General features: G+C 34.1%; 1 protein-coding gene across 1 annotated transcript in view; it reads left to right on the top strand.

Annotated features, from left to right (window-relative positions):
• The first annotated feature begins 16284 nt into the window (after positions 1 to 16284).
• SEMA4D (semaphorin 4D) overlaps positions 16285 to 21130 on the top strand; it is a 99371-nt gene continuing 94525 nt past the window's right edge. Inside the window, exons 1-3 of the mRNA XM_044680004.1 lie at positions 16285 to 16378; positions 17686 to 17831; positions 20806 to 20868. Of these exons, the coding sequence (XP_044535939.1) occupies positions 16285 to 16378; positions 17686 to 17831; positions 20806 to 20868 (303 nt within the window). The remainder of the gene's footprint in view (positions 16379 to 17685; positions 17832 to 20805; positions 20869 to 21130) is intronic.

Here is a 21130-nt window from a genome sequence, read left to right as displayed (position 1 = left end):
TCTCCAAAATAATTTAGTGAAAGAACAAATCACAGAAACAATTAATAATTTCATTGAAGACAATGACAATGATGAAACATCTTACCCAAACTTATGGGATACAGCCAAAGCAGTTCTAAAGAGAAAATTGATATCACTGAGTGCATATGTTAACAAATTAGGGAGGGCAGAGGTTAATGAATTGGGCATGCAACTTAAAAAACTAGAAAATGAACAAATTAAAAATCCTCAGATGAAAACTAAATTAGAAATACTAAAAATCAAGGGAGAAATTAATAAAAATGAAAGTAAAAGAGCTATTGAATTAATAAATAAGACTAGAAGCTGGTATTTTGAAAAAACAGATAAAATAGACAAAGTACTAGTTAATATAATTAAAAAATGAAAGAAGAAAACCAAATGAATAGTATCAAAGATGAAAAGGGAGACCTCACCTCTAATGAAGAGGAAATTAAGGCTATCATTAAAAACTATTTTGCCCAATTATATGGCAATAAATTTAGCAATCTAGGTGATATGGATGAATATTTGCAAAAATATAAATTACCTAGATTAACAGCAGAAGAAATAGATAACCCATTCAGTCTGCGTCCTGACATGCAGTGTGGAAAAAATCATACACACAGTTTTACTTGCCGATGATTTTGTAGTGGGATCCAGATAAAATATCTATTACAGACTCTATTTCTCTAAATGACTTCCAATAGCCTCCTGGAGGGGTCAAGTTGTTTTTGGATTAACCAACCTGCTGGTACCAGAGCTTTTCAGGGCTTAGGTTACCAGGACCAAACACAAAGACTGCCTCAGCCTGGATTGGTCATGTAGGGAATCCAGATAACAGCCCCTATTTTGACCCTATTTCTCCAATCGGCCTTCCACAAAACATAGTTACAGGAAAAAGTAAAATATTTCCTAGAGAGACAGGTGTAAAGATGGGAGGAATGTTAAAAGCATTCATTGTCTGAAAATCATTACTTGCTTACACAATGTCTTTCAGTTCCTCCCTCAGAGCAGATTGTACCTGTTCCACACCTTCTCATCCTATTCTTGTTCTGAGTTTTCCAGAAATTCTTTGTTGCAAATCTACCCAAGTTCAGAAAGCCTTCCTCTCATTCTTTAAATATCTTGAAAATCCTAGAGAAGCACTCAGGCTGTGTATCTGTTGCTTTCATTCTTGCTACATGAGGACCACCTTTTCTAATAGTCATTGATGATATTTTATGCCATTTTTGAATTATTAACATTGCAAGTTCTTGTTAGCAATATATTACAATCTTCTTATAACTGCCATGTGTAGAATCTATGGAAAAACATAATTCTATGTTTTCTAGCTATGTGGCAACCCTGGGAGTGTGTTAATGTTAAAGAGATAGGCTATATAATTTATAGTTGTCTTTGTAAAAAATTAGAAGTATTTGGGGAAGGAAGAGATGGGAAGAGAATAAGCATTTATATAGCACTTACTATGTGCTGCACACTATGCTAAACACTTTTACAAATATTACTTCATTTGATCCCAGTTGATGCAAAACAAAAATGTCCATTTTCACCACTTTCTTAGAATGCTACACCTAGCATTAAGGCAAGAAAGAGAAATTAAGGTAATAAGCACAGGCAGGGTGTTATGTTTTACTTAAAGAACTTAGAGAGTCAATTAAAATTACTGTAAACAATTAACTAAAATAAAGTTGAAGGATATAAAATAAACCTACTGGAATCATCAGCCTTTCTGTACATTAGCAAGAAAACCCAGCAGGAATTTATAGAAAAAGAAATTTTATTCAGAATAACTGCAGAATATACAAAGTATTTTCAAGCCCACCTTCCAAAACACAGGAATTATATGAATATACAAGTATAAAATAGTCATTGTAGAAAAAACTCATACCCACATAATTAGAGAGATATTAATTGGGCTATGCCAATTGTAACAAGGAATTCTTTAATTTCTTTTAATTTAACAGGGATCCTAGAGGTCCTCTTACCATAGAGATGTGTAGGGATTAACCAGCCCACAGTGACAGGAAGTAGGAACCTGGGAGCCCCTGCTGAGCCAGTGTCTGTCTTAGGCTATCAGTTGATGACAGGAGAGTGAGTTACTACAGTTGCAGACAGTTAAGGTTAGGAGTTGAGGGGAAGTTGGCTGCTGGGCATGAGTTGGTTGTTGAGGGTTGGTGGCTGGTAGTGTGGCTTGGCATTTGGTTACTGGAATAGAAAGGCAGCCTGAGCTTTACTGAGAGGGCTTTTGTCTTAGCCTTCAGAAATCTTTTTGCCTCTGAGATCTCAAGAAAGCAAGAGGTCTATCTTTGAAGCAAGGATCTGCTGTCAGTTGGCTACTGACAGTTGGGCTGCTATGGAAAACTGATTGAAGGAATGAGTGAATGGTGACTATCTATTATTTTAGTGAGTTAGGTTGTTAGTGAATCATTTATAGATAAGAGTAGAGTAGACCTGGTGTGCCAGGCAGAAGAACCTTTCCTGAGAAGACAGTTAGAAGTAGGGTTTTTAGAAATTTTAGTTAGTATTAGGAATTTTAGGTACATTATAGGATAATATTAATAATCTCTCTTTCTTCTTTTCTATCTTTACTATATTCTTTTACTATCTCTCTTTTAATTAAACTAAATTGTTAATTGTTAAAAGCCGCTAGAAGTTTTCTTTTCTCTGGCTTAAAGGGATATTAATTTATAACTACTATATTTTCATTAAAACTTAAATTATTAAAAGCTGCTCTCATATTTTGTCAAAACCCCTATTTTAACCCTTACATTTAATGACAATGTAATTAAAATAGCAATTATACTCAGTTTTAAAGATACGTCATTACAATCAGATTTTTAAAGGCTTATTTTTACCCCCCATTTTACTTGCTATGATATTCTCAGTATCTTTTTTAGTCATAAACCCTTCCCTTATTCATATATCTGACAGCTAAATTTTTCCATGTGCTCCTAATTTATTTATAATATCACCCTTTATATCTAAATCATTTATCCATTTTGACCTTATCTTGTTAGATAGTGTGAGATATTGGGTTATCCCTAGTTTCTGCCAAACTGCTTTCTTGTTCCCGGCAATTTTTGTCAGATGGTGAGATCTTAACCCCCAAACTAGGCTCTTTGATTTTATCAAACTCCAAAATACCGTGGCCATTCATTAACTATGTATTGTGCACCTCGAGAGATAAGCAATATGAACTGGTATTCTCATCTCTTTGAGGACTTGCCACAATTTCTTGTGATCCATGTAATCAAAGACTTTAGTTGTGGTCAGTGAAGCCTAAGTAGGTTTTTTTTTTCTGAAATTCCCTTGCTTTCTCCATAGTCCAACAAATATTTTCAATTTGATTTTTATTTTCGATGCCTCTTTGAAAATTATGGTAATTCTCAGTTCATGTATTGTGGAAGCCTAGTTTGTAATCTTAAGCATAACCTGTTTGGCACATGAAATGAATGCAATTGTTCAGTAATTTCAACATTCTTCGGCATTGCTTTAAACTTATCTTTTCCAATCTACTGGCCATTGTTGAGTTTTCCATATTTGCTGGCATATTGCGTGTAGCACTTCTTAGCAGGATCATGTAGGCTAATATTTTAGCTGGGATTTTGTCACCTCCACTAGACCAACTGCTTCCTAACACCCATCTGAGAAACCTGTATATGAATCAAGAAGCAATAGTTAGGATTAAAAACGAATATTAATAAATGTCTAAAAAAAAAGGAGCAATAGTTAGATCTGAGCATGGAACAACTAATTGGTTTAAGATTGGGAAAGGAGTATGACAAGTCCGCATATTGTTCCCTTATTTATTTAGTTTATAGGCAGAGAACATCTTGATGAGGGTGAAAAAAAGAGAGTATAAAAGCTGGCTTGAAGTTTATCATTAAAAAAACAAAAACAACTAAGATTATCACAACTGGTCCAATCATTTCTTCACAAAATAAAAGGAGAAAAAAATGGAAGCTGTGTTAAATTTTATATTCTTGGGCTCAGAGATCACTGCAAATAACCACTGCAGCTATGAAATTAAAAGATGCTTGTTCACTGGAAGAAAAGCTATGGCAAATCTGAACAGCATACTAAAAAAACAGAGACATCACCTTGTTGATAAAGGTCCACATAGTCAAAAACAATGGTTCTTCTAGTTAATGTATGGCTATGAGAGTTGGACTACATGGAAAGCTGAGCACCGCAGAATCAACTTTTAAATTATGGTGGTAGAGAAGACTTTTGAGAATCCCTTGAAAAGCAAGGAGATCAAATCAGTCAATAACTAAAGAAATTAATTCAGACTATTCATTGGAAGGACTATACTGAAGCTGAAGCTGAAATACTTTGGCCACATAATGAGAAGACAGGACTCTGGAAAAGATCTTGATATTAGGAAAATTAAAGGCAAAAGGAGAAGGTAACATCAAAGAATGAGATGAAGAGACAGTGTCATGTAAACAATGAACATGAACTTGGACAGACTTTGAGAGGTAGTAGAAGATGGAAGGGCCTGGCATGTTGTCTGGTCCTGTGATCATGAAGAGTCTGACATGACTGAATGACTGAACAACAAAAACAACATTGGGTATCTAATGTATTCCAGTTATTTACCACTATTTCTTAACCAGTGTCAGATTGTTTTGATGATTACTGTTTTGTAACCTAGTTCAAAAATCTGATACTGCAAGGCTGCCTTCCTTCACATTTTTTTTTCACTGATTCTCTTGATATTCTTGACCTTTTGTTCTTCCAGATGAATTTTGTCTTTTTTTCTAGCTCTGTAAAATAAATCTTTGGTAATTTGATTGGTAAGGCACTGAATTAATAAATTAACTTGTGGAGAATTGTTGGCTCAGCCTATCCATGAGCGAGTAGTATTTCTCTAATTGTTTAGATCTGTATTTGTGTGAAGTATGTTTTGTAATTGTATTCATATTTGTTATTGTTCACTTGTTTCAGGTGTGCCTGACTCTTTTTGACCCCATTTGGGTTTTTTTTTTTTGGCTAAGAGTGTTTGCCATTTCCTTCTCTGGCTCATTTTATAGATGAGAAAACTGATTTGCCCAGAGTCACACAGCTTTCAACCAGTTTTTTAGTTGATTCTCTAGAGTTTTCTAAGTATATCATCATATTTGCACAATGATAGTTTTATTTTCTTTTTGCCTATTTTTGGTCTTCCAATTTCTTTTTCTTATTTTACTGCTAGCATTTCTTATATAATATTGAACAATAGTGGTAATTATGGACATCCTTGTTTCACTCCTGAGCTTATTGAGGAAAATTCAAGTTTATCACCATTATAGATAATACCTGCTCTTGGTTTTAGATAGAAACTACTTATTTTAAGAAGGGTTCCAAAAGAAAGAAAAAAGAAAAGTGTTCCATTTATTCCTGTACTTTCTTTTTTAAAATTTACATATCTTTCAAAATGTTAATATTTTATTTTTCCCAATTACATGTAAACAGTTTTGATATTTGTTTTTTTTTTATTTGGAGTTCAAAATACTCTTCCTTTGAGACAGCAAGCAATTTTATATAGGTTATACATGTGCAGCCATAGAAAACATATTTCCATATTAGTCATGTTGTGACAGAAAATGTAGACCCCAAAGAAGCAAACAAACAAATAAGAAAAATAAAGTTTTTAAAAGTATGCTTTGATCTACATTCAGATTCCATCAGTTCTTTCTCTCTGGATAGATAGTGTTTTTCATTTTAAGTTCTTTGAAATTGATAATTGTATTACTAAGAATAGCTAAGCCATTTACAATTGATCTTTGTACAGTATTGCTACTACTATATACAATGTTCTGGTTTTGTGCATTTCATTTTGCATCAATTCACGTAAGTCCAGGTTTTTCTGAGAACATCCTGCCCATCATTTCTTAAAGCATTATTGAATTTTATCACATTATATCCCAACTTTTTTAGCCATTCCCCATTTGACCAATTCTTTGCCACCACAAAAAGAGCTATTTTAAATATTTTTGTACATATAGGACCTTTTCCCTTTTTTTTTTTTTTTTTTTTAGCTCTTTGGAATGCAGCCCTAGTAGTTGTATTACCGGGTCAAGGGATATGCACAGTTTTATAGCCCTTTGGGCATAATATCAAATTGCTCTCCAGAGTGATTTAATCAGTTCCCAACTCCACTAGCAGTGCATTAGTGTCTCAGTTTTCCCACATCTCTTTCAACATTTGTCATTTTCATGATAGATGTGGGGTGGTACCTCAGAGTTGTTTTAATTTGCATTTCTCTCATCAGTAATGGTTTAGAGCATTTCATAACTGATTATTTCATGTTAAAACTGCCTATTCATGTCCTTTGACCATTTATCAATTGACTTGCATTCTTAAACACTTGACTCAGTTCTTTGTGTATTTGAGAAATGAGGCCTTTATCAGAGAAATTTACTTTACTGTGTATTTACCTCCATCCTATTTTTGCCTCTATTTCTCCTACTCTCTCTCCTTTCATCCTGTTCATCCTCAAAAATGTTTTGCTTCTGACAATCTGCTCCAGGCTACCCTCCCCTCTATCAATTCTCCCTTTCTCTTAGTCCCTTTCCTTCCATTAAGGTAAGCAAGATTTCTATAATCATACAAATATATTTGTTATTCCTGCTTTGAACCAATTCCATTGAGAGTAAGGTTCAAGTTCTCTTTCCTCCACTTCCCCCATCTTCCCCTCCACTGTAAAAGCTCTTTTGCACCTCTTTTATGAGATAATTAACCCAATTCTACCTCTCTCTTCTCCCTATGCATCCCTCTTTCTCACTCCTTATCATATATATTTAGATGTCATCCCATTATATTCAACACAGCTATGCTCTATACATCCTCCTTCTAACTACTCTACTAATGAAAAATTTCTTAGGAGTTACAAATATCATCTTCTTATGTACAAATGTAAACAGTTTAGCCTTACTGAATCCCTTATGATTTCTCTTTCCTATTTACCTTTTTATGTTTCTCTTGAGTCTTGTATTTGAAAGTAAAATTTTCTATTCAGCTATTTTTTTTCATCAAGAATATCTGAAAGTCCACTATTTCATTAAATATCTTTTTCCCCCCTAAAGAATAATACTCGGTACTGCTGGCAAGGTAATTGTTATCTGTAATCCATCCTCCTTTTCCCTCTGGAATATCATGTTCCAATCCTTCTAATCCTTTACTGTAGAAGCTGCTAAATCTTGTGTTATCCTGATTGTGGCTCCACAATATTTGAATTGTTTGTTTTTAGCTGCTCACAATATTTTATCTTTTGGACTATAATCTTCCAAAGGAGTTTTCATTTTACATCTTTCAGGAGGTGATTAGTATTGATGTCTAGGCCCTTTTTTTGATCATGGCTTCAGGTAATCCAATGATTCTTAAATTATTTTTCCTCAGTTTTCCAGATCAGTAGTTTTTCCAATGATATATTTCACACTTTCTTCTATTTTTTACTTTTGATTTTGTTTGATTGCTTTTTGATGTCTTTTGGAGTCATTAGCCTCCACCTGCCCAATTTTCATAATAACAAATTTCTTATTTTCATTTGTGAGTTTTTATACTACTCCTTTTCCTTTAGGCCAGTTCTACTTTTTATGACATTTTTTTCTTCAGTGAATTTTTGCCTCTTAAAATTTAGCCAGTTCTACTCTTTAAGGCATCCTCTTCAATTGGATTTTGTACCTCTTTTTCCATTTGGTCGATTCTGCTTTTTAGGAAATTATTTTCTTCAGTAAATTTTTGTGTTACTATTAACAATTGACCAGTTCTGTTTTTAAGGTGTTATTTTCTTCAGTATTTTTGTACTTTCTAAGCTGTCAACTCTTTTTTCATGATTTTCTTTCATCACTCTTATTACTTTTCCCAGTTTTGCTTCTACCTCTTTTATTTGATTTTTGAAATCCTTTTTTTTTATTTTAGTTCTTCCAGAAATTGTTTTTTTGTTCTGAACGTTGTCAAAAGGTGAGGTGAGGGGGCAGCTGGGTAGCTCAGTGGATTGAGAGCCAGGCCTAGAGACGGGAGGTCCTAGATTCAAATCCAGCCTCAGACACTTCCCAGCTGTGTGACCCTGGGCAAGTCACTTGACCCCCATTGCCCACCCATACCAAACTCTTCTACCTAGGAGCCAATACACTGAAGTTAAGGGTTTAAAAAAAAGTAAAATAAAAAAAAAAGGTGAGGTGATCTTCTGAATCCTTAGGCTAAAGGAAGGAATAACGGTGAGGTAGGTATTTGGAGGAGGAGTGAAAGGGATGGCTGAGTTTTGAGAAGGAATGGACAATGTAGTATTTGGATGGTAAGGATACAGGTGAGGTATTCAGGAGAGGCAGCTAACACAGACTAGACACTCAGGCTAGAGACAGAGGACATTGGTGGAAAATAAGCTGAACCCTTCCAGGTAGGAAAGGTACTTCTATAGACAAAAGGAATAGGGCCAGTCAGAAATGGTTTAAATCTGACTTGAGGGCTTTCTTGTCAGTTTCTCAAATCCTCAAAGGAGGAGTTGCAAGGCTCCCTGTCACTGAAACTGACCAGGATCCAGGAGGAAGTATCGGGCAACTACTTCCTCCCAAGATGGATGCCTCCAGTTCCCTCAGGAAATAAAGGAGAATAATTCCTTCCCTTTCAACCCTTTCCTAATTCTTCAACATAATGATTCACCAGAGGCTTTGATTAGGTAACAAGGGGATTTATTGAAATTCAGGGTTGGTCTGAAGGAGAGAGAGGTTAGGGTTTCTGACAGCCTCTAGGGAGAAACTCGAGATGGGGGAGGGTCACTGAGAAAGAACCTGCTCTCTCAGCCGGGGAAAATTTGGCTGCTTTTAAAAATAGAGGGTATACTAAATCAATAAAGTAAGGGATAGTTTGATTCAAGGATGTCCTACTTGCCTATAGGGAAACTAAACCCACAAAGCCTATTCACTAAAAACCCAAAAGCCACCCTTCCTCTCAGAGCCCACAGGAAAACAGGAAAGGTAACAGGGGAATAGTATGGAGAAGGTCAGGGAGAGGTCCAGAGAAATTAGCTAGGTTCAAATTATCCAGAGACAAGGCACAGGCCAAAAGCAAAACCAAAAGTCAAAGGCAGAGCTCCATTTGGTCCTTCAGCTCTCTTCAAGCCTCAGGGACCAACTGACTATCAGGATTCAAAGGTTTAACTGCCAGAAGTTTTCAGTTAACTTTTGCAAAGCCTTGCATCTGCATTACAGTCTGCTCATTTGTCTCTTTTTTCATGATTTTCTTTCATCACTCTTATTACTTTTCCCAGTTTTGCTTCTACCTCTTTTATTTGATTTTTGAAAACCTTTTTTTCTTTTAGTTCTTCTAGAAATTGTTTTTTTTTTGTTCTGAAACCAATTTACATTTTTCTTTGAGGCTTTGAATATAGCAGTTTTGACTTTTTTTGTCCTCTTCTGAGTTCGTGTTTTAATTTTTCCTGTCATAGTAACTTCATATAGTCAGGTTCTTTTTTTTGTTGTTGTTTGCTCATTTTTCCAAACCTGTTTCTTATCTTTTAACTTTACACATTTTTTTTAAGTTTGGCTACTCCTGAGGTGATAGGGTCACTGTCCCAGGCTTCAGGATTTTTGTACTGCTGTTTTCAGAGCTAGGGGTTGATAAGTTTTCAGCTCTTCCAAGGTGGTATAGTCTAAGGATAACTTTGTTTACTACTCTCCTGGACGGTAGTCTAGTCTGTGAGTGACTATAAGCATTCTTTTTTAATCTTATCTTTTTAATCTGATCTTTGATCAGAGTTCCCACACCCCTGAAGCTAAATGCTCTAATTTGCTAGTGTTCCTCCTGGGACCCAGAATTTGGACCAGGACCCAGGATTGGGACCAAAATTTGCATATGGGCAGTGCAACAGTGTCTTGCATATACTGACTACAAAGGAGCCCCTGTAATCTACTACTGACCAATTGTCTGACCCCTTTACACTTTATGAGCTTAGAGCTCCAGAACCCTCTGCTGCTAATTCAACTTCTGCCAAGGCCTGCTGCTGGCTTGCAAAGATATGGCCTGCCCTGGCTTGGCCTGTTTTGGACTATGCTCTATTCTCACCCTGGTGCAAAACCTTTGGTCAACTTGCTGTCTTGGTTCAGAAAATTGTTTCATGCCATGCTTTTGTAGGTTATGCTTCCCTAGTTTTTAAGTGCTATTTTAAATTGTTTGGAAGGAAATTTGGGAGAGCTCAAGTAAGCTGCTGCCTTTTCTCTACCAATTGACTACACCTAATTCCTTATTTCTAAGAAATGGGGGTTATTTTTCATCAAAAACTTTTCCTCCATCTGTTGATATAGTCATATGATTTTTTTTTAAATCCTTACCAATACTGTGTATTGGTTCCAAGGAAGAAAAGTGGTAAGGGTCAGGCAATGGGAGTTAAGTAACTTGCCCAAGATCACACAGCTAGCAAGTATCTGAGACCAGATTTGAACCTAGGATGTCCTGTCTCTAGGCCTGGCTCTCAATCCACTGAGCCACCCAGCTGCCCCCAATTTTTGTTGCTTTTGTTATTGAGTTAGTCAACTGGTTTATAGATTTCCATATATTGAACTAGCCCTGCATTCGTGGTATAAATCTCACCCAGTCCTACTGTGTGATCTTTGTTATATATTGCTATAATCTCTTTGCTACTATTTTGTTGAAATTTTTTGCATCAATATTCATTAATGAATTTGTTCTATAGTATTCTTTTTCTACTTTTGTTATCCATGGTTTAGGTTTTGAAATCATTGTTTTAGATTTTTTTTTAACACAACTACAGTTGTTATGCTGATTGTTTTCCTCATGTTGAACATCTTCCCGACTTTCTAGTCATCTCTGGCATAAATCCAACTTGTTCATAATGATCAGTTTCTTGTTTGACTAGATTTTATTTAAGTTTTTTTAATTCAATTTTCATTAATAATTTTGGTCGATCTCCTTCTGTGCTTTATTCTTCCCCTATTTAGCTTCAAGGAATGTATTTTAATTATAAAAAGTCTTATAAAAAGTTTCTTACTTTTTGAGAGAATTTTGTATAATATTGGTGCTAGGTTGTTTTTTTTTACCCTTAACTTCTGTGTATTAGCTCCTAGGTGGAAGAGTGGTAAGTGACTTGCCCAGGGTCACACAGCTGGGAAGTGTCTGAGGCCGGATTTGAACCTAGGACCTCCTGTCTCTAGGTAGGTTTTTTTTTTTTTCATTTGAGAGACTTCTTTGGATTTATTGGGACCAGAAGTTTTTTCATACAATAAGTTCTATTTCCTTTTCTGAGTTTGAACTATTTAAGATCTGTACTTGGTTTTCTGGTAGTTGGAGCATTTTATATTTTTGTAGGTATTTCTCTAATTCTATTGTGTTCACAGTTTTGATAATACAAAATTATGCATGATAGATTTGTGTAATGTTTTTTATTTTTATTTTTGGTTTTGCTATAATTTCATCTTTTATTTGCTATTGTTAATATTCTTAATTCTTTCATCAGAATAGTTTAGTGATTTATCAATTTTGTTAGTCTTTTCATAGAGCCAGCTTTTAGTTATAGTATTCCTATAGTCTTTTTATTTATTTCTTCTCTAATTTTGAATTGAGTTTCTGTTGTGCATGAATAATTGGTCAGTTTTTATAAAAATTTTCTCTAGTGCTGAGAATGCATATATTCTTTAGCAATCTCTTTAGCAACTTGTCCAATTCTATATTTACCCATTGGTTTATCTTTCTTTTAAGTTTGTTCAAAACCGAAAGGTACATTAAATCCCCCCCCCCCTTCTTCTGCATTACTGTCTGTAATCATTTAATTTTTTTCTTTATGAATTTAAATGCCAACCTGTTTGGAGCACATAAGCTTAATATTGGTGTTGCATTGGGGTTTTTTTGGTTCTTTTGTGGTTTTAAACATAATGTAGTTCCTTTGTTTATATCTTTTTATGTTATGAATTTTTTTTGCTTTGATAATATGATTTCAAAACCTGCTTTTAAAAATTTGTTTGACTATGTATAGTCAATTTTATTTCTGTCCCTCATTTTCATTCTGTGCTTTTTTTTGGTATGTTTCTTGTAAGCAAAAGATTGTGGGATTTTGTTTTCTTATTCAATATGCCACTTTTTTCATTTTATTGGTTTTAATCTTTGAACCTTTTTATGTTATGTATCCCTTTGAGAACCTGGTGAAACCTATGAACCTCTTCTCCAAATAAAATACAAAAGATGTCAAAGTGAACCAATTATATTAGAATACAATTATCATTTTATATGTATGTATGCATTTTTAAAAAACCCATGAACCCCAGGTTAAGAAACCCTGAAAGTGAAAAACAAAAATAAAAACCAAGGAGGCTCTGTACCACCCAAATCAAATCTCTTAATACCCACTCAGCTTAAATGAGGTCCTATCTGTAGATTAACCCAGCACTAATTATATAGGAAAGCAGTTATCTAATCTCTCTTAAGTACTCAATCTTCATTAAAGACTAAGGTTTTTTTTTAAAGCCTGGTTGTTAACTAAAGCATTTTAATCAGTTTTAAAATATCTGGACAAAATATTAGGGAAACTCAAGAATGGTCCAATGTTTCATATATTATTTAAAATTTTTAATTATATTTTTGATTCTCACATATATAATTTGTGTATGTGTGTGTGTGTGTGTATATGGAGAGACAGACAGACAGACAGACAGACTCTACTCAACTGTTGCACCTTCCCCATGTACAAAAAGGCAGCATGAATTCAGCTGGAACAAATAACAAAAAAAAAAAAAAAAAAAAAAAAAAACTGGGTTGCTGAGCTATTTAGTGAGAGAAATACTTTGTGTATATGTCTGTATATTTTACATGTATAGTTTACATTACTGTATAGTTTACATGAAGATGAAGTGATGCTGCTTAGACATATTATAGATTCAGAACTGGTTGGGTAACCAGTCTTACATGGTTTTTCAGTGTCACCAAGGTAGGAGGTCTCCATGAGATATTCCAGGAATCTGTATATGGCCTTGTACTATTTGATGTTTTTTTCAATAACTTTGATGAAAGTAAAGATGATCAACTCATGAAATTCCAGTTGTTAAAAGTTGGTGGAAATAGCTCACACTTTGGATGACAGAGTTTAGATTCACATATATCTTGAAAATCTAGAGTAGAAGTGTCAAATTTGGGCTAGTGTAGTCAAAACCAGGTTAAAATTGAGAAATGTTTATGAAAATAAATAAAAATACAATACAATATTGATAATGTTATTTGTGGTTTTCTAAGTCATTGTGTGTCCTGAAAGCATCTGTTTCTATTTGAGTTTGACACCACTGGCTGAAACTATCTCTCACTCTAACCAACCCATCTCGCTTTCTGTTCTTACTACTACTCCTCCTTTCACCAACTCCATGGCAGCTCAAGCAAAAACCCAAGAGAAACAAGAAATAATCAAAGTACAAGCCTATTCCCCTTAAGAGAAGTACCAACCTTTAATCCCAAAGAAGAGTTAGTTACCATAAGACATCAAAGACCATTTAAAGTGCTTTAAAGCATTGGCCTAAAACTAGTAGAATGAAATTTAATATGCTTTATTATAAATCAGGATGCAAAAAAAGTAGAGAGCAGTAGTTCTGAGAAAGATCTTGGGATTTTAGTGGACTGCACAACTCAATGAGTCAGCATTTAATGGAACAGCTATAAAAACTGCTATCCTTGGATTCATTAAGAAAGGCATACCTTACAGTAATAGGGAGATGATTGTCTCTATACTCTGCCCTCCTCAAACCTCATCTGAAGTATTGTGCTCACTTCTGGGCACTATAGTGTAAGAAGGGCATTGATAAATTGTAGAGAATCCAGATGAGTGCAACCAAAATAGTGAAGAACCGAACCTTCTATATCATATTAGTTGAGAGGAATTAGATATGTTTAGCCCAAAGAAGAGTAGACTAGGAGCAAAAGATGATGGCTACATTTAAATACTTAAAGGACTATCTTATGGAGTATGTATTTACATTATTTGGTTTAGCCCCAGAGGGCAGAACTTAGTCTCAGTGTTAGGGAAAAATTCGTTAATAATTAGAGTTGTCCAAAAGTGAAATGGAAAAGTGGTTAGTTTCCCCTTATTGGAGATCTTGAAGTTGTGTGAATGATCACCTGGTGGGGATATTATATACAGAATTTCTTTTGGATAGGGGTTAGACTAGGTGACTACTTTTAAATTCTGTGATTATGTAAGAGATAAATCATGTAGGGCAATTTGGAACTATGCCCAAAAAGTTATAAAACTATACATACTCTTTGATCCCTGTAATACCACTCCTCGATCTGTATTCCAAAGAGATCGTTTTAAAAAGGGGAAAGGACTTATTTATAAAAAAATATTTATAGCTTCTCTTTTTGTGGTGGCAAAGAATTGGAAGTTATGGGGATGTCAATCAGTTGGGGAATAGCTGAACAAATTGTGGTATGTGTCGGTGATAGAATATTGTGCTATAAGAAATGATAAGCAGGATGGTTTCAGAAAAAGCTGGAAAGATCTGCAGGAGCCAATACAGAGTGAAATAAGCAGAACCAGGAGAATCTTATATATAGTAACAATAACAGTATGATGACCGACTGTGAAAGACTTAGTTGTTCTCAGCAATATTATGATCTGGGACAGTCTTGAAGGACTTATGACAAAGATGCTATCCACCTCCAGAGAAAGAACTGTTAAGAGTCTGATGTAGATCTACGTATCCTATCTTTCACATTAGTTGATTTAAAGTTTTATTTTGGGGTTTCAGTATTATCTTACAACAGAAGCCAATATGGAAGTATGTTTTGCATAATAATACATGTATAATCCATGTCTAATTGCTTATCATCTCCATGACAGGAAGGGAAAGGAATGGAGGAAGGGAGATAATTGGGATCTTAGAAATTTGGGAAACATGGAAAATTATTATTACATGTGATTAGAAAATAAAATATTAAAAATAATAAAAGAAATGTTTATCCTCTGTGGCCTCTTCAAAAAAATTTTTAAATAAAATTTTAAAAAGAGATAAATCATGTGACAGTTGTTTGAAATTAATTTCACAACATGACTAGATTTTTTTTCTTATTTTGAAGCAACTGTGTGGAAAAGAGATTAATGTACTCTCAAAGTATATTTGTAAACTGAATGAAAGAAGAGAGGAGAAAACTACAGAACTATCTGTTTAACTTGATTACAGAGTAAGAGGAATGGGAACCAAATACCCTTCAACTCTCAATGTCTTTGTAACTGTAATTTTTATCTTTCCTGACCCAGCTTTCAGGTCTTTCCTGACTCTACTTCCAGGAATCTTTGACAGAAGAATGGATAGGCAGACATTATTTGCCTACATGGTCTTCTTATATGTTATGCATAAAAACTGGTTAAGTGAAAAATGTTTGCAGCTCACAACTTACAAATTTCTATTTCTTTATAACAGTCCATTGATATTTTCTCTTCCTTTGCCAAAATTGCCTTGTTGCTTACACACCTATGTTGTCTTCTCCCTGACCCCAGTGTTGTTCATGGAATAGAAAAGGGAATATTTCAAAGAGAAACAAATAACTGAATTGATTTCCACAACTTTTAATTTTAATACCATATAGAGAAAATCCTTTTTTGATCACCCATAAGCCTCTTTCTATAGGTCTCTACTGCACTCTGAGTTATGGAATTAATGAGGTCAGGAAGGCATTAAGATCTTGGATTTTTCTTCTGAGAATCTGACAGCAGAGAATCTTTTTATGTTGAACAAGGAATTCCTTTTCCATTACCCTTCTAGTTCTAATATTCCTAGTCTTTTTTGCAGTGATAAGAACTGTTATGAATCTAAGCATCCCACACTGTAAGTATCCTTCTCCCTGGACCTGATATGCTTTTTTACAATAGACTTGACAAGGAGAAAACCATAAGAGAATATTTCTCAAATTTGCAATATAAGAGGAAACAAAAAAATTTAAAGAGCAGAAATTATTACTTCATAATTTTGGCCTTTTAAACACTTTCATTTTCACTCTTCTACAGTTCTGTTTTCTCTCAAGACTGTGAAGAAGAATGAGCTTCAAAGACAACGTAATATTTAAGAAATCCCCCATGTGTGGAGCTTCTCTTCATCTGTCATGCTGAAAAATGAGTATTTCTTCAGAGAAATAACCTTTTGGATACCTCCATTTATGAATTTATTTGCATGTTTATTTGCAATTCTACTTTCTTGTATTCAACAATATTCCCTTTGTAATATACAATAAGTTGAAGAGTTTCCACTTCCCAATGAACTTTTGCTCCTGCAGCTGTTCAACAGCTACTACCCTGTGAAGATGTTTAATATGGCTTTAAATGGACTCTTCATATCTCTGGTTTTGTCATTTGGGACAACAGTTGCTTTTGGACCAATACCTAGAATCACTTGGGAGCAGAGAGGTAAGAATAAAACTTTGGACAGAGATATTTAGTGTTTCTACTTTTTTTGGTAAATAATAATGATTTTCACTTGAGAGATTATTTACTTAAACTTCAAGCTTTCCTCTAGAAAGCTATTAAAGTCATTTGAGGTGCCAGTCATTACGTATTCAATTTAAATTAATTATGAAGTCAGTCTTCTACGTATTTCAAATTCCTCAATATATGAAATTATGACTAGAATACATTTAAAAACTGTTACTAATAACTGTAATTTCACATGTCAGAAATATTATATTAAAAATGTTCCTAGAGATCTTTCTACAAGATCTTATTTATTGCTATTTTTGAAAAAGAATAAAAATTTATCTGTGTCCTGGTTTGTAAATGGAACTGTGTAATCATTGGTTTGATTTTTAAACAACAAAAAGAAACCTAGGAATAATTGACAATGTTCATTGTCATATTTTATGCTGCTTTTTAAAAGATATCCTTTAGTTTATTTTTAAAATATTTACTATTACCAAAAAAGGACTTCATATCTTCCAGCATGAGTAGCATGATAGGTAGAAAAATACTGTAAATGCAACAGCCAGCTTCAGGTGCTTTTTCTACACCCTGGATATTGGTTCAGGCTCTTTTCTCCCAACTGTCAGTGCTGTCCATTGGAACCCATTGTCATATCAGTAATAACCAGCGGACTAACTACTAAGCATTTCATATAAATGCTGCAGTCTAGAATATAAGAATTGGCAATTAGTTCACTTAAATTTGGCATTAGCAGCTTATCAGCTTTATGGAAATTGTTTTCTTTAGTTGTTCATTAGTTTATGCCTGACAGTGATATTGCTTATTTACTATATAGAATAATTTGTCCTTCCGGTAAGTAAATCATTGTATATCCTTCCTAAATCACAAAATTTGGAAAAAATTTAGACTCATATTCCTGTGTTCAAATCTTCCCTCAGATATGAGCAGTGTGACTCTGGGCAAGTCATGTGTCCCTATTTGTCTTGGTTTCCTTATCTCCTCAGCTATAAAATAATCTAGAGAAGGAAATGGCAAACTATTCTACTGTCTTTGCCAAGAAAACCCCAAAAGGGGTCATGAAAAGTCAGACATGATTGAAATGACTATAATAACATACTAGTATATCCTGAGATAAATTCAGAATAGTTCTTGCTGTTTCATAAAGTGTCTTAATTAGGCTGAGATGTTGCATTCGAGATAGTGTCAATAAAATGTTCAAAATAAATTACTACCTGTGTTGGAAAATATTCTCATTATTGGCTCACAGTTGTGTAATTTTCATTTTTCCTCTTTCACAGAAGTACATCTTATACATTTTCAGGAGCCAGGAGTCTCAAACTATTCAACTTTGTTGCTAAGCAAAGTAAAAGACACTCTATATATAGGAGCCAGAGAAGTGGTTTTTGCTGTGAATTCACTTAACATTGCTGAAAAACAGCGTGAGGTATGCAGACATTTTTTATTTCCCATTTTCATTTTCTTTCCATGTTCTACCTACCAAACTTATACTTTTGATCAAATGAAATGTATATATTTCTATTCAATTCAATTAAAATCAATTCAACAAATAAATATTAAGCACCTAATGAGTTCGAGGTATTGTACTGGGAAAAAAAAAGACGTTAAGTGAAACAGTACCTGCCTTCAAGGAGCTTGCATTTTACTAGGAATATAAGATGTGTACATAGATAAGTAAATAAAAAGTAATTTGAAATGGAAGAGTGCATTAATAATTCTTCTCATCTATGATTTACCATAAATTTTCCAAAGAAAATCTACTCAATATCAGTATCTCAGGTATACCAATACCAACTCTTATAGTTTATCTCTTATCTCCTATTCTAGTTACATGACCAGCCCACCTCTTTTTATAATCCCCAGACATCTATTTTGCCCCAATTCAAGCTAGAATAATTATTATGATAATGATATGGCTTAAGGGTTAGGAGGATGACATCTGTAAGAACATGATTCCCCACCTTAATTAAGGAAGAAGAACTTTAAAGGGAGATAGCAACAACACATTGAAAATTCACAACTCAGTAATTTTAAATCCCTTCATTTTAAAACTCTTATAGGGGCAGCTGGATTGCTCAGTGGATAGAGAAGTCAGGCCTGGAGAAAGAAGGTCCTGGATTAAAAATCTGGCCTCAGACATTTCCTAGCTGTGTGATCCTGGGCAAGTCACTCCAACCCCAGTTGCCCAACCCTTACCATTCTTCTGCCTTGGAATCAATACTTAATATTGATTCTAAGACAGAAGGTAAGGATTTTTTTAATTGTATTTTATACCATAACCTAATTATGGATTTTAATGCCAGAAAGAAGGTGCTTATCTTAAATGGGAGTTATTTCTGTTTTCATGATATCCAGACTTTCATGTGACCTAATTGTACTGAAGGTTGGCTTCAATATATTTCAAGAATGAAAATAATTTTATAAATATTCTGAATGGCTTTTAAAACCTTGAAGAACTGAACCTCCTTGCCACAAGGAGGCTTAAAAAAATTCTTAAGACTAGATATCCCTGGGGCATAGCTAGGTAGCTCAGTAGATCGAGAGCAAGGACTATAGAGAGGAGGTCCTGAATTCAAATGTGACCTCAGACATTTCCTTTCTTTGTGACTGTAGGCAAGTCGCTTCACCCACATTGCCTTACCACTTTTCTGCCTTGATTCTAAGTTAGAGGTAAATGTTTAAAAAAAAAAAAAAGCCTACCTCTTCAGCCTAGAAATTTAGTGGCTCATGAGCCCAGTCCCTCTACCAATAGGCAATGGGAGTTTTGACCTCCATTTCTGACCTTCATTAGTCCCTTTATTAGTGGTTCCTTGCTGGGGGCTTCCTATATTAATACTGGACTTAACCAGTCAGATTAGCCCACTGCAGTTCAGAACTCCCAAGTTAAGAGACATACCAGTCTCAGCCTCCCCAGTCACTAGGATTAAAAAAGTATGTGCCATCAAATTAGGTCATCAAGACATTTTGTAGAAACCATCTGCTTTTGCTTAATGAACATAACATTTAGGGAGAGGGGAATACTTAATAATTAATGGTTTGCAGATGATCTTTGTACTTCCTCTGAAGTACTTCAAAGTACAAACTACACCTCTGAAAATATTGAATCTTAGGATTTTAAAATTGGAAGAAGAAACCTTGGAAATCATCCAATCCAATCTTTTTCTTTATTCTTTTTATACCCTTGGGAGGAAAAAATTGATTTTATTATCAGTTATGAAATCACAAAGAAAAATCAGCCATTATAAAAAGAATTTGATCTGATCTGTGGATCCTGGTAAGATGATTTCAAGACAGCAAACTTAAGCTTTTCCTTACAAGTTGATTTTTGTCTACATGAACTGTGCTTTGTCAAAGTTTTACTCCATTTAATCATAGTTCACCAGATATCCAGTGGAAACAACTTGTAACCCGTTTAGAAGTCTTTCCTTTTTGTATCATGATATTAGTAGACAATCTCTTTGGCTTTAACTTCTCAGCATGTATAAAGAAATTCTCTTGGTCATCTTCATCCTCACATTGGCCCCAAGTCTAAAACTGCACTCTCCTGCACTAATGAAAAATTTTTTGCCTCTCAGAAGTAAGCAACTGCAAAGCTCTCTTTATATTCTGAGGAAAATTCAATAAACTATTTTCAATGCAAAATTTAGTATTCATGAGAACATTTTGCTAAATTCAAAATAAAAACCTTTGTTTTGTATTTCTATACTACTGAGACTTTTAAAAAAATATGTTATTGATCTTTTTTATTCCTATATTAATTTTCTAATATAACTTTCCTCCCACTGTAGCAACAAGCAACAAAATTAAAACAAAATAAAAGCTTAACAAAACCAACCATATATAACAGTATTCAACACTTCTCTACCATTCTGAGGGAGATGTATTTTATTATCTGCTCTCTATCATCAAGGATGATCATTGCATTCCATATGATTTCATCAGCTTTTTATCATTATTTCTTTACATTATTTTGGGTTTAGTAAGAGAACAAGGACAAATTTGGTATAAGAGTGTTCTGAGAATCATTTGTGAGAAATTTTGTTTATTTTATCTTTTTAAATTTTTAAAGCCACTTAAGCTTTCTAATTTCTAATTAACTATTTTTACAATACAGTTTATTTACGACACAATACAATTATTGTGCTTCATAAAACAAAGAAAGTTTTAAATTCAGTTTAATTGCCCCTACCATCACCACTAAAAGAAAGTGGTTTAAAGCTAGATATCAAGATTAGTAGTTTTATCCATCCTCAAGATAACCCATGGTGATGGGTATGAACTTGGCATTCTGAAAATGTTTTCATAAAAGATTAATTAGAGATTAATTAATATGTTTACATTATATGCTTCTGGAGTTGTTCATTATATTATCACTAGCATTGGGTTTTTTTCTCCCTTAGATATACTGGAAAGTTACTGAAGATAAAAAAACAAAATGTTCTGAAAAGGGCAAATCTAAGCAGGTAATTTATTTCTTTTCAGCTTGTTACCAAATGTAATACAAATATTTTAACCCCTTGGAGGCTGTTATTCTAAAATGTAAGCCAAGAACTTATTTGTTTCAACCTATAAGTTTTCATGGGCTTGGCAAATCTCCTTCAAACTATTATCACTTATTTGTTACTTCCTTCATGAACTACAAAGTAGAGAGCAACTCACAACAATGGCCTGAAGCACTCAGTGCAGAAAATTATTTTGGACCTGTGGTAGCTGCCTTGTTGCTCA

Source organism: Gracilinanus agilis, chromosome 1, assembly GCF_016433145.1.
Source record: "Gracilinanus agilis isolate LMUSP501 chromosome 1, AgileGrace, whole genome shotgun sequence".
Lineage (NCBI taxonomy): Eukaryota > Metazoa > Chordata > Mammalia > Didelphimorphia > Didelphidae > Gracilinanus > Gracilinanus agilis.
This window is presented reverse-complemented; position numbering and strand designations above follow the sequence as displayed.